This window comes from Octopus bimaculoides, chromosome 21 (genome assembly GCF_046866305.1).
Source record: "Octopus bimaculoides isolate indiv1 chromosome 21, ASM4686630v1, whole genome shotgun sequence".
Taxonomy (NCBI): domain Eukaryota; kingdom Metazoa; phylum Mollusca; class Cephalopoda; order Octopoda; family Octopodidae; genus Octopus; species Octopus bimaculoides.
The window spans coordinates 19,053,477-19,067,437 of NC_142948.1; the positions used below are offsets into that span (position 1 = coordinate 19,053,477).

Genomic DNA, 13,961 nt, shown 5'->3' on the forward strand with positions numbered 1-13,961 from the left:
TTCATAGCTAGGACCATATCTGTGGTGAAGTGCTTAAAACAAGGCACATTTGAATTTTTTTTCAAAGAGGATTCAAAAATTGAGTTGAGTGATGGTGTAAATGCATCATTTGTGATTGAGATACTTTTTTTTGTATCGTGGAAAAGTTACCCTACCAACTTGTGCAATTAATTAAATAGTTATCCTCACTTTTGTATCACCTTCAGTAGAACCTTTGTATAGGTACAGACAAATTTTTAGAATTAATTCACTGTACATCTCTTTATAAAGATAGTATTATTCTTTTAAATAGTGTTTATTAACCTTATTTCATCTCTTCTTTTAGTTTCCTCCTTGGAAGTTATATATCTATTTGTGATTCCCTTTAATATCTCTTAGTAAATTTTTATGACAGTGTGCTATAGTAAAGCATTGCTACTTTACTATATTATGGAATATATCTTTAGATTTTTATCCAACACTAAGTGTAGGCAGATGTAACCACTTTGTCTTTATATGTACAATTACTTCATGGGCAGAGAAAGAGGATCAATTGAGCTATTTCAATCCTGCTGGAATTTCCTCAATAATTGATGACTCACTTTAACTGGCAGTGGTGGTACTGCTTATAAACCCTTTATTATCAAGTGTTAGATTGGAAAGACCTTGTTAGCATATTGCTTTCTTGGTAGATAATTAAGTTAATAAATTGTATGTCAATAGTATTTTGTTTCAAAACAGTATTTCTGTGGACATTCAAAGAAGGTATTTATTTGCTGATGCACTCATGGTGTTTGCAACCACTGACCAAATATATTGACAGTGCCTTCGCTAACATATATTCTCTCAACTCTAATGTTGACTCACTTTGTTCTATATATTATTAACCTGCTGCTGTTTGTTGCTACTAACAATGCTCAGCTCTGTGCAGATAATATCATTCCTTCATGCAAAACTTGTATCACCCACATGAATATACACCTCAAAACTCCTCTAATAGAGGTGTGACAATTTAGTCTCTTTCTAGAGCATCAAGACACAATCATTACTTACAGCAAAGACAAAGAATCATTTGAACCTTCTTCACTTTGAACTATAAACAGTCCTTAAAGTCACTTTCAATCAACTCTGGTATGTTCCAAGGACTGATTTTGTCTCTTGCTCTCATTTTGAAAATCAAATCCAACAAAGCCCACTTTTATGCAGACAGTATTACTTTTCATTTCTACTATATGTCATTTGTAGTGATATTGAAGATGCATTGTAAAAGCTTAACTTTCTTTTCAGAGCCTGAATATCAATTCTCCTTTGATTAGTTACAGAATCACTATGATGCAATAAACCGGCAATGTAGTACTATTCTTATATATGGAATAGTACTGTTGCTCACATAAACATTCTAGACCACTTCCAGATGAAGGTCGTATGAGTGACAGACAAAAATTTAATATCTCACTCAACTTCTAGTCCATGTTCTTTCTTTTCTTATTATATTGCTCCAAAGTGGCCTTTGTTTATCTGAACCAGTTTATTGTATGCCACCTCCTCTCAGGCCTATCTGATACTTCATCTCTCCTTCCTTTATTGGCACTACAATGCCTCATCCCTGGCCCTGCACTCACTTTCTCTAATCCCTCTTGATAATGTCAATTATCTGGCATTCCTTTCACATGTCCATTTTACCTTCAGACATCAAGTTACAAGCTGAGAGCATCAACCATATCAATCTCATGCAGCCTCCTGCAAGGTTATGGGCATTTCCTTCTTCCTAAACCAAAGAAAGAAAAGCTCTATATTTTCAGTTGTCTTACAAAGTGAATTAATTAATTTTCCTGATATTAGTAACTTGACTTAAAATTATTATAATTAGTGGTGGTGGGGCTGGCTTCAGTGATAGCAGTGGTGGTGGTACAGAAATGGCAGAAACCTGGCACTTTGTAACATCATTGTTTATTTCTCTGAGTTCTGAGTTAAAGTTCTACATTTTTATTTTCTATTCTTCTGAGGTCAATAAAATATGTACCAGGCATGCATTTACTTGGTTGTCTTAATTGACTATACCATTCTCAAGAGAGTGAGAAATCCTTATTGGTTGAAATAGTTGTGGTGATAATAATAGTGGTGGTGGTTGTGGTATGATACTGACATCATGACACAAAATTTTTGTTTTTACAATCCTCATAATTTTCTATCATTTACCATTTCTATGTAGAAGGCAGTTCTGATAATGCACCGACAGGTCAGGGTATGTATTTCAAATGTTTGTGTTGTGTGAGGTTTTTTAGAAAGGAACTAACCTTCATTCCAATCTTACTCTGTTTTTGGTTTTTTTTTCTCTCGTTCTTCTATCAAAAAGAGTGTGTATATGTGTGTATTTGCATACACACACAGATATATACTCTATCTCCTCTTTGCTTGACATGATTGCTTCTGATGGATATAAAAGATACTATGGTACTTACTAAGAAGAGTAACAAAAAATGATTTTAAAAGAAATTGAATTAACAGAATGTTAAAAAGAAAATAAATTAACATGTAGAATTAGGACTGGGAGATTTTTTTTTCTTTGCATTTGTGAAACCTGTCATTCAGGCAGCATATTTTATGACATGTCTTAAGTTGTGGCTTGATGTATTTTGGATATCTTTTAGTTGTATATCTCCCATTGTATACACTTAATATATATATTTTCTCTAATTTGAATTTTATTTTATAATCTCCTCCTCCTTAATATATATCTTATTTTAATTCTATATAAGAATATGTATATTTTGGTAAATAATTTGGGGGTTAAAAACCCTAGATACAGCATGTGGGCTTTACAACCAAAGTACCTTAATTTTGATGTGTAATTATTTTCTCAGTGCTGTAGATATATATATATATATATATATATATATATTTTTTTTTTTTTTTGAAGTGCACAACAAAAATTGGTTTATGCTGTATTGTTGGTTTTTATCCCTAAAATTATTTTTCAAAAATGGCTATGCATGTATATATTTTTATTAAGAATTAAATCATATACTAATGTGAAATGTTAATTTTATTTTTACTTTATATATTTTGTTTGCAAACAAAAGAATGCCTCCGTTTAGCTTGCATGCCATGTCCTGTCTTTTGTCAATCGATTTGCATGGATTGTTATGTGTCATTGACTCCAGGTTCTTATCCAGCAAGTGTTCCACCATCAAAACATCTGTCTGTATCAACCAGTGCTCTTTATTACAAACGAAGCCCTGAGTTTTCCTCTTCAGGAACCCTAAACTCAAGCAACCGGCCAGAATCACTTCTTGGTAAGACACTATACATATATAGACACCATTTTACTTCTACTTTCATATATTTGCGTCCCAAGGCAGCCATATGTGTTTTCCTTAACTATGCAGTGGTGTACAATGTGTGACAATGATATAAATCTCTACTCACACATATAGAACTCATAACTTGTATACACATGTAACTGAATAGATGATGTGTGTGTGTGTATATATATATAGACCAGCTTCCACATGGTACTACAAATAGGACAGAGATACAAAGACAGGGTATTTACATAATGATTTAGGATAGGTTCATCAGTTTGAAACCATTGACCAGTTTTGTGAATGTAAGCAAGGTATTTGAAAGGTGTTGCAAAAAAGGGGCTGTTAAGAAACTATTACAATATAGTCTGGAGAGAAGGAACAGTGTCTTTGTCTGGTCAGAGATAGCAACAGCAGCAGCAGACATCCATCCTGCTGTACCTATAATTTTCATATGTTGGTGTAAACTCGTATATGTGTTTTGGGAACAGTGTGTAGATAGGTTCCAATCAGTATGAGAGATGCCTGCATGTGTACATGTGTACACACAATACATACGTGAATGTATGTATTCGATTCATTGCAAACTTCAAACAAAAATAGTTTAAACATGTCTTTATAAATAATGAAAGCTGACTGATGATAATATAACAAAAATACTAATGTGCAATTTGTCTGCCTAATTGAGATCTCTGGACCTGAAACTCCATATAACTGTCAGGGCTTACTGGTCAATTTTATGGCCTGAATATAACTTTACTCAACCTTAATTGTCTACTTTGCACTATCTCCACTCTTATTTCTATCCCATGATTGTTGTTGTTTTCTCTGATGTTGATGTATACATTAAGACTTGTTGGTATGTATTTTTTCCCTCTTTGCTAATATGATTTCCTTCTCTCACTACCTTTCTCTCTATCCTTCTCTCTATCTGGCTAGTACCACTTCCTATTTTGTTTTATTATCTCTTGTTTGCTATTTTTATCACTTTGCTTTTGTATAATTTGCATGATTATGGATATATGAGGGCAGATCACAATTACAATATTGTATATTTTAATTGAAATATTGAGAAAACCAACCACTAACTTTTGGAAACAACTGTTTAAAATGCTTAAGAATGCCAATAATGTTGTTTACATTTCATTATATTTTGTATATAATGAACTACCTCAAGTTGTTGAGCCTCACGTAGAAGACAAAAGACCAGTGAAAATGAGGTCCTGAAAGCATATCATTTATGTCCATGCCCTCCTCACACCCAAGCTGTTCCTGTCACGCCTTCTCCACATCACACCTTCATAACACTCGTTCCACCTATCACACTTCCTAGTACAATAGTATTTTACTCAACTGTTGTAATATGAAGCTAAAACTGCACATATTTTAACCTTTACCCCTTCTCTTTTGTGGTACAAGTTCTCCTACTACTTGGAACCATTTACCTTGTTTCCCATTCTGCATTCTCATTATTTTATTTCTCACTGAATACCTTCTCATGCCCCTTCCTCCAATCCTTTTTGGCTCACTTTATCAACCCTTCTGTTTTTTATCTCTGTCTTTCTCTAGTGTCTTATAATGTTTTTCTCCCTTATCACTTCTTCATATACGCCGCTATTTATCCTTTTGGTCCCCTCACCCTTTCACCTGAAATTCGTCATTGACCACATTGCCTCTTGTGTTCACCATTCACTGCATTCTGCCCTCTCCCCTCTCTAACCATCTATCACTCTCCTTTCACACTCTTGCAAACTCATCAAATGATAAGTTTATATATATATATATATATAAGACTTTCCCACCACCCTGAACCCAAACAGAAATAGAAAGAAGATAATAATCTGGTTCAATCCCCTATACAATGTAAATGTTTCCAATAATATGACCGGGAGCTTCCTGATGTTAATTAGAAAGCATTTCATAAGCCATAGATATTATAAACTCTTCAACTGATAACGTCAAGGTTACCTACTCTTATATAATATCACTTCAAACATCACATACTGCATTAGACACAAATACACACCTATAACAGCTCCCACTCTACGCCTCAAGCTGTAAGTGCTGAAATTCTACTAACTGCCCACTTGAGGGAACCTGCCCTCCTCAAAGGTTGTAGTCTATAAAGCCACCCTCACACCATCTGATGGCATCACAAGGCACTACACAGACATGACAGCCAATGACTTTAAGGGAGGATATCACAACACATGAACTCTTTCAGGTGTAAGGATAGGGAAAAAACCCCACCTCTCTGGACCACTTCATTTGGAAACTCTGGGACTATTGAAATGACTTCCTCAACATCAGATGTAGTATCCTTGAGAGGACTCCTCCTTATTCATCATCTTGTAATTTCAGAGCATTCTCTCAAAATCCAAGAAGGTGGATAAAGAGAGAATAGGGACTGAGAATTTAGAATGGGTGGTGAGGGGTAAGTTCACAAGAGTGTGAAAGGAGAGTAACAGTTGGCAGAAATGCAGAAAATGGTGAACATGGATGGAAGCATGGATAATGGTGAATCCAAATTTGGAAGAATGTAAAGATGAGAATGGGCCATGGAGGAGGAGGTGATAGGTGGTAATACATAAAATGTTTGGGGTTGGAGAGCTAGTTGCTTAGACAGTTAAGAAATAGGGGGATATTGTGTAGTTTTGGGAGAGAGATGCACAGTAACAGGGGTCAAAGGCATATAGGGGTAAATATTATGAGTGACGAGGTGAGGATAACGGCAGATACATTCACACTCCTGCCCCCTTCTCTCTTATTCCCCCTCTCCTGTGGAACAACATTCTTCTCTGGTTTCTCTCTGACTCTTTTTCACTCCCTGTAATCTCTCTCTTTTGATGCAGGGCTGATGTCCAAAACGTGCTTTTTATTTCCATTAAAGCAGTAAGCTAATATCCTACTTGTCAAACTTTATTCTTCCTCTGTCTTCCTTTTCATTGTTCTTAGTATTTACACTGTAAATAAACAGGGTGCATCAGCTGTTTGAAAACAAAATTTTAAGTAAAGGAAAATAAAAGTACTTATTAAAAAAACTAATATATTTTTATAGCATTTGGTACACACATTCTTAGATGCACATAGCAAAAAGCTATTCAGTAAAACTGCCATCAGCCTCAATACGGCTTCTGAAACAAATGTGTTGACCAGGTGATCTTTATTCATGTTGGTTATACCATCACCAATGGCAGACATCAGTGCAGCTTTGGTATTGTGGGCATGTTTGTTGATCTCCCTTTCAGTGACACTTTAGACATAGTAGTCCAGTGGCTGTAGATCAGGATAGATAAGAAGCCAGATATTAGGGATAACAGGATCATGAGAATTTTTGAACCATCCATTCCTGTGTCGTGCAGGCTGTGTGAGAGTCTTGCTGGAACGTGTACTGTCTCTCCTGAACAAGTCTCTTGATCAGGTCTTGACAATCATTTCCATTGCCTCAATGTTGACTGCCACATTGACCCTAAACCTTGCTCAAGAAAGTGAGGGGACATGTCCTGGTCCTTGTTGCTCATGATCCCCAAGACCATCAAAAGTGATGGGAACTTGGTGTGTATAATAGTAGGGACTTCAGTGGGGCTGACACAGAGTTATTATTTCTCCTGTTCACTTTTTGATCTTGGACAAAGTTCTCATCTGAGAACCCGAGCATGTTGGACTCCTTGGGGGTGCTTCGGTTTGTTCAGCAGGCACTTCAACCGGATGACACAGTTCTCTTTGGTACTACTGGACATGAGCTGCACTCTTCTCATAACCTTGTATCTCTACTTGATATCTCTGGGTACCACACATCTAAGCATTGACTTTAACACATGGAGATGATTGGCAGTAGCCTTCATTGACTTGCTGAGATTCCTGTTGATGATACCCTATACATGCTGGACAAACTCAACAATGTCTGACCATTGAGAATGTTTTTTTTTTCTTTTCAACATGGAAGACACTTTCCTGTTAGAGGCCAGAAGCTCTTGAACACAAAAGATCTGGCAACATTTAAGAAGGTTTCAGTTTCAGAATTGCTATGTTGTTGGTTAAGGCAATGGGAACAGCATACCTTTTCATTGTCTTCCATGTTGGCACTGAGAAAAGGAGGATGTTTAGTTAAAGTGTGGCCACTTATAGATCTTCAAAGTTTTGTTCTCAAATAGCTGACACACTGTGTGTGTGTGTGTGTGTGTGTGTGTGTGTGTGTGTGTGTGTGTGTGTGTGTATGCATATATATGTATTTATATACATATATATATATATATATATACATATGTATATATATATATTTGTATATGTATATATATGTATATATATATATTTGTATATATGAATATGTGTATGCATGTATGTATATATATATATATATATATATATATATATAAAAGGATGTATTAATATGTGCATACCTATTACTGGATTACTAATGAGCCTGCAGTGTTTATTTTCCCCACTAAAGTTTACTCTAGAGTATCATCATCATCTTCATCAAGTCCATTTTCTATGTTGGTATTGGTTGGACAGTTTGACAGGTGTGGCCTACTGGAGAGCTGCCTGGATTCCATTTGTCTGTTTTGACATGATTTCTATGGCTGGATGCCCTTCATAATGCGTTCCTTTCCATAGATTTTGACTTTTTTTTTTTTGCATCACTGTATTTGTAAATTAATATCCACTAGATATATAAGACAGTTATAAATGTGTGTCATGTTTATAAAACTTCACCCTGAACAGTACAAGAAGAATTAACTGGGTGATGTTGTTTACCTTACATTAACTACAGTGTATCCTACATTAAATACAATGTAATCATATTTAAACTACTATTCTTATGCTTATAACTACTGGTGGGCACAGCTAACCAAAACGTTAGCTTCACTAACTGCTAAACTGCTAAACAGGTAAAAAAATTACTGGAAGCTAACACTAACTGATAACTGATAACTTTTATCATATGAATTTAGTTTCAGTTTGGTTTTTTGGGGCTCTAAAACCCTTCAAAACAGACCTAGAGAGCTGAAATGTTGTAGCTCAGACATAAAGCTTTCCAAAATCAGATGATGATCAAGGTGTACGCAAATAATTAAGTGAACAAATGAAATTAAACATTAGTTTTTCAGTCATCATACATTTTATTTACTGTAGAAAAAGTAATAAGTGAATCAAAACAGTATAGTATAGCATAGGTATTATACCAAAATCAGATGATGATCAAGGTGTACTACTCTGGCTGGGCCTTCTCCATTGCCTCGACGTGATACTGGTTACCCTTCATAAACATGAGCCTCTCAAAAGTTACCATCTGACAGGGTGGCTCTCTTGGCCCTCAAAGTATCTTTGCCTATAGAGAATAGGTGCTCATCTGCAGCATTGGACGGGATGGTATTATATTTGGTGAACAGGTTGATCAAGACCTGCTCACCCAAAAAGGAAACTTCAGTCAGGACCTCCTTCCAGACAACATCCAGCCAGGTTTTCACCAAGTTCTGCGCCTTGGATTTCAGTGACCTGTGGCTCCTGCTCTCCCAGAAACAAGTGATGTTACTGAAGAAATCATCTTCCTCATCCTCATTGTTGGTGGTGTTGCTGCCCTCCTCATTGGTCTCCATTAGGGCTGTCTCTACGACAGTCTCCATGGCATTCGTTACTCTGCTAACCTGGCTGTTATTATACTGCTCCAGTCAGAACAGGTGAGACTTTGGGTGGAAGGAAGCGACCAGCTGGCACTCCAGGTCTTTTAGGAGGGGCCTAAGCCTTTTCGTGATGCCTGCCAGTTTCACATCTACCAGAGGATTGCAGTACAGGAGATGTTTGAACTTGGTCTCCTTCAACTTCATGAGGGCAGCCACTACAGTTGGCAAAAGGCTCCTGAGATAGGCCTGCTCCTCCCCTTGGATTTTATCCAAGGCCTTGGCAACATTAGACATCACCTAGATGTACTCCGTCAGGAAGCCAACATCAGAATCAGTGAAGGTCTGCAGCTTCAGCTGTGTCTTCATCTTGTGGACAGTTCCCCTATTCTTCTCCAGCTGGTTGTTGAGGACAACAACAGAGTCATAGGTAGAGTTCCATCTGGTACTGTTGGGGACCACCAGCCTTCTCTTCAATGCGTCCAGAATGTTGTCTGCCACCACTGTGTTGTGGCTCTGCATGCTAATTTTATATAGGAAGGTAATACTCATCAGTAATGCTCATTCCATCACAGCTGACAGAGGCCAACTCACCCTGTCAATATTATGGAGAATGCCATTGGAATTAGTGACTGATTTCACAAAATGGTAATGTGAAAATTATGAAATAATCAAGGTGACTAGCAGCAATTCAAAACCAACTAGGAAATAATTCACCATCATTATATATAAACTGATACAGAATATGATAAAAAAAAAATCAAGCCTCTCATCCACATCTCCACACAAGCTGCAGTGGTTTTTGTGAGCACATAGTTTGCACAATTTTTGTGGATAGAAATCACACATTGTAGTTTAACATTTGTTACTAGGCTCTTTTAAATTCATGGAAACATTGCTTATAATTCAAAGCCTTTTTCTACATCTAAACCTCAGTCCTCTAATGATTAAGGAGAAAATGCCTAAAAATGAACTTATGTATATACTTGTCACATTATTGTGAAAATTGGTAGTATTAAAGAGAAGACTTTTTGTTTGTTTTCATAGTATGAATAGTCATTTGGTATAAAAAGTTACATGTGTCATAGTTAATTTATTACATTATATGAATTAGAACAAATGACAAAAAGATAATAAAAAGAAAGATATGAGTGACAAAATGCAATTAGTAACAACCAATTAGTTACTGGCCTTGTGGCAGCTTTTTCATTATTAAATTTACTAGTAAGCTATGTCCTTCAGTAAAAAGATGATTCCAGGTATTCATGAAATCTTCGGTAAAAAAAAAAAACAACTAAAATAAATCACAAAATTTGTACAACACATGCATCAGTTTTTACAGCAAATATTACAGAATATAAAAAGAGGATGGGATTGAAGTTTTCTCTTAAATTACTTCATAACTTCCTTTAAAAGAAATATAAACAAGACTTTTGATTAGAGTATTTTCAGGTGGTACAGGACTGAAAGATCCAAGTGTTGGTGCATGGGTTTATGTTATCAAGGATGTTATGAACTAAATTTAGGTAAATGGTTAAGGTATAGTGATAGTGATATTCATTTGATATCCTCTTTTCCAGTCTATGGTGAGGTTGAATAAACATGACAGACATTTACAACTGTCTTGTATCATCATCATCATCATCATCATCATCATCATCATCATCATATATCTATTTTCCTTACTGGCATGGATTGGATGGTTTGATAGGAGCTAGCAAGCTGCTCCAGGTTCCATTGTCTGTTTTGGTATGATTTCTATGGCTGGTTGCTCTTCCTAACACCAACCACTTTATAGAGTGAACTGGATGCTCTTTATGTGTTTTAATTAATTTACATATGGAGTGATGGCTCAAAATTTACGTATATGTTGTTGTCGGCACTCCGTCACTTACGACGTCGAAGGTTCCAGTTGATCCGATCAACGGAACAGCCTGCTCGTGAAATTTACGTGCAAGTGGCTAAGCATTCCACAGACACGTGTACCCTTAACGTAGTTCTCGGAGATATTCAGCGTGACACAGTGTGACAAGGCCGACCCTTCGAAATACAGGCACAACAGAAAGAGGAAGTAAGAGTGAGAGAAAGTTGTGGTGGAAGAGTACTGCAGGGTTCGCCACCATCCCCTGCTGGAGCCTCGTGGAGCTTTAGGTGTTTTTGCTCAATAAACACTCACAACGCCCGGTCTGGGAATCGAAACCGCGATCCTGTGACCATGAGTCCGCTGCCCTAACCACTGGGCCATTGCGCCTCCACTTACGTATATACTCAATGTGTATATATTTGTACACACACACACACACACACATTTGTGTGTTGTGTGTATGCGTGTGTATAACTTATTAAATATCAGGCATCTATAGAAAAGCAAATATATGTAGTTCCTTTCTTGTCAGGTAATTTGCCGTTAAATCTTCACACTAAAATTTAATACAGTATATATCTTTTTTAAACTATTTCATATATCTAAATAATATATATAACTTTTATATATATATATATATATATATATATATATATATATATATATAATTCTTAAACAAGAATATTATTGATATTGACTTCCAAATAAGCCATCATCAGACTGTGATGCATTGAAGTTAATCTTGGCTTTATATAGTCTCCTTTGAGTTAAGTTCTTCATTGGGTATGTGGGTTTGAGCGGAGTGGTAATTAGGTTGTAGGGTGGGTTGTGAGAGAGAGGTGTTTTGGAGAAACTTTTAAATTGGTTGCATGTAGAACTTTGTAAGCAGATATGTATGTTTAGGTGCCCCCCTTTTAGGTCATGGAATTGTTTTTAAGTGGCTCACAAAAGGATGTAGGTAGAGGATGTGCCAGTAGTTTTGATTATTTCTGATTTTATTGGATCTAATCCTCTGCTTTTACAATGTGAATTTCAAAGGTTCAAAGTTTAACTTCAGTGCATTGCAGTCCAACATTGCCTTAGCTGGCTGAAACTTTGAAGTCACTGACAATAACATTCTTGTTTAAGAACAATAAATTTGTACCCTACAAAAGTATAGAGTAACCCATCAGATTAATGTAAAATTGTTTTTATTATAACTGAACATAAAAACAGTATATCATATCATCAGCATTTACATCTTCTTCGCCACATTGGCTTTGGTTAATTGGGACTTTTATGATTGGTTGTTTCCTTGACGCTAACCCTTTTAATCACCTCTTATAACACAGGCTTATGGTGTTCATATTCTAAAACCTGGGATTCAAACAGCGCACACACATACACACATGTATAAATGTTCGATGTAGATGTATGGTTTGGTTTGGAGACATTAGAGTAGATGGATTTTTATTGTTTTATCAGTAGGTATAAAGTTGTATTTCATCCAGTTAAATATTATTCTTATTTAGTTTATTTTTTTTTAACAAACCCAAGATTTTAGCATTTTCTTATGCTTCAGGAGTGTGAAACAAATGGGACTGTATTTTAAAGAAATTGGTTCATCATTTAACCTATATTGAAGAGGTTTTAGTGAAGATTATGAAAGGGAATTTTAATCATAACAATGGTTAATTGTAGGAGAGAACTAGCCAGTTGAGTTCCTTAAACTTTGATTTGCTATGAATAGATTATATTCATTTTGAAAATTACTTGATTTTCAAAATAAGTGAACTATTTGTTGCAGCACAAATGTACATCCAGGGGTGAAGGTGGGACATGACTACTTTGTTTTCAAATTTAATCTTGATTGTTGCTGTTATTGTATTTTCTCATTTATTTTTAGCATAAGTTGCATGTTTTTGCTTTACCTAACATCTGTTACTAATACAAATAACTGTATACCTTGTATGCAATGTTTTATTGTTTGGGAATTTCTGAAGTCCAGAAAGTAAGAGCAAAATGTATATATTTTTTATTTGTTTTGTTTAATGCTTCATTTTACATTTTTGTTTTTCTACATGAAACTGCAAATCGAAACAAGTTTAAGATTGTGAACTTGTAGTGCCATTAGATCGGGCATATTTCAACTATAAAATCAGCCTAAAATATTTCTAAATGATTACTTCATGTAAAAGTATTTTGAATTTAGATATCAAAATAGCTGTTTAGGTAGCTTTGTTAAAATGCTTTCTCTACATAAATCTCCCAGTCCTCTTAGAAATTAGAATTTTTGATATGCAATCTGTTCAGTATAAAGAATTCATTTGTGTTAATTTGGATGAAGTTTGCTAATACAGTATAATGATCTTTGGTGATCATTATAAATGTGGTTTTCAACTGTTGTTTCTGACTTTTACACACATATGCGTACATGTGTGTGTGGAGCAGGTGTTTAATATACATTGTCTTATGTCTGTTTCTCAATAGTAACACTGTCGATACAAAGGAGCATGACACTACTGATGTTAATAAGAGATAATTTTTATTCTTTTCCACATTATGGATATACTTAGTTACTTATAAATGACAACTGTCTACTGAGTGAATATAACAAACTGACTTTTACAATAATGAAAAATTATCACAGCTGCTATTTTTTTTTTTCAACTTTTCTCACAGTGATGGAAATCATAACATAGTGTCCAATCTCAGAAAAGAATTTTTTGAAAATCAAAAATGTTACTCTGATGGAAAATTCACCTAAGAAATACAATTGAGTTGTTGTTCTTCCAGGAGTGTGGTTATACTAGTTACTTATAAATGACAACTTTCTATTGACTGAATATGAAAATCTATTGGCTTATTGGTGAGGGAAGAAAGCAAAACAAGAGAAATAAGTAATCAAATACCTTCATTACATCTATGGAAGAGATGCAGGCATATCTCAGAGCATACTTTTTCTGATGCTAATTGCATTAGATCTGAGACAGGAAACTAATGTCTTGGAATTGATAGGAATACATGTGAATACACCTGCATGTAATCAACTTGTCTGTATTCAACCTACCTGGGCTGGTTTAAGTGACATGTTAATAGGTAATAATAAACAGCAACAGGTAAAACCCACATTCACAATGTACACCATAGATCGTTATATCATGTAAGTAAATTTCTTCCAAATTCATACAATAACTATTATTTCTGTGATTT

General features: G+C 35.3%; 1 protein-coding gene across 50 annotated transcripts in view; it reads left to right on the plus strand.

Annotated features, from left to right (window-relative positions):
- Window positions 1-13,961, plus strand: part of LOC106874170 (uncharacterized) — a 312,709-nt gene that overhangs the window by 195,778 nt on the left and 102,970 nt on the right. For 17 of the 50 annotated variants that reach the window (XM_014921803.3, XM_014921805.3, XM_052975460.2 and 14 more), the window contains 2 exons: window positions 2,192-2,224; window positions 3,144-3,275. The exons of 10 other annotated variants lie outside the window; for them this stretch is intronic. In XM_014921803.3, coding sequence (XP_014777289.1) covers window positions 2,192-2,224; window positions 3,144-3,275 — 165 coding nt within the window. The remainder of the gene's footprint in view (window positions 1-2,191; window positions 2,225-3,143; window positions 3,276-13,961) is intronic. 23 more of the 50 variants (XM_014921804.3, XM_089338827.1, XM_089338833.1 and 20 more) reach the window with 2 other exon arrangements.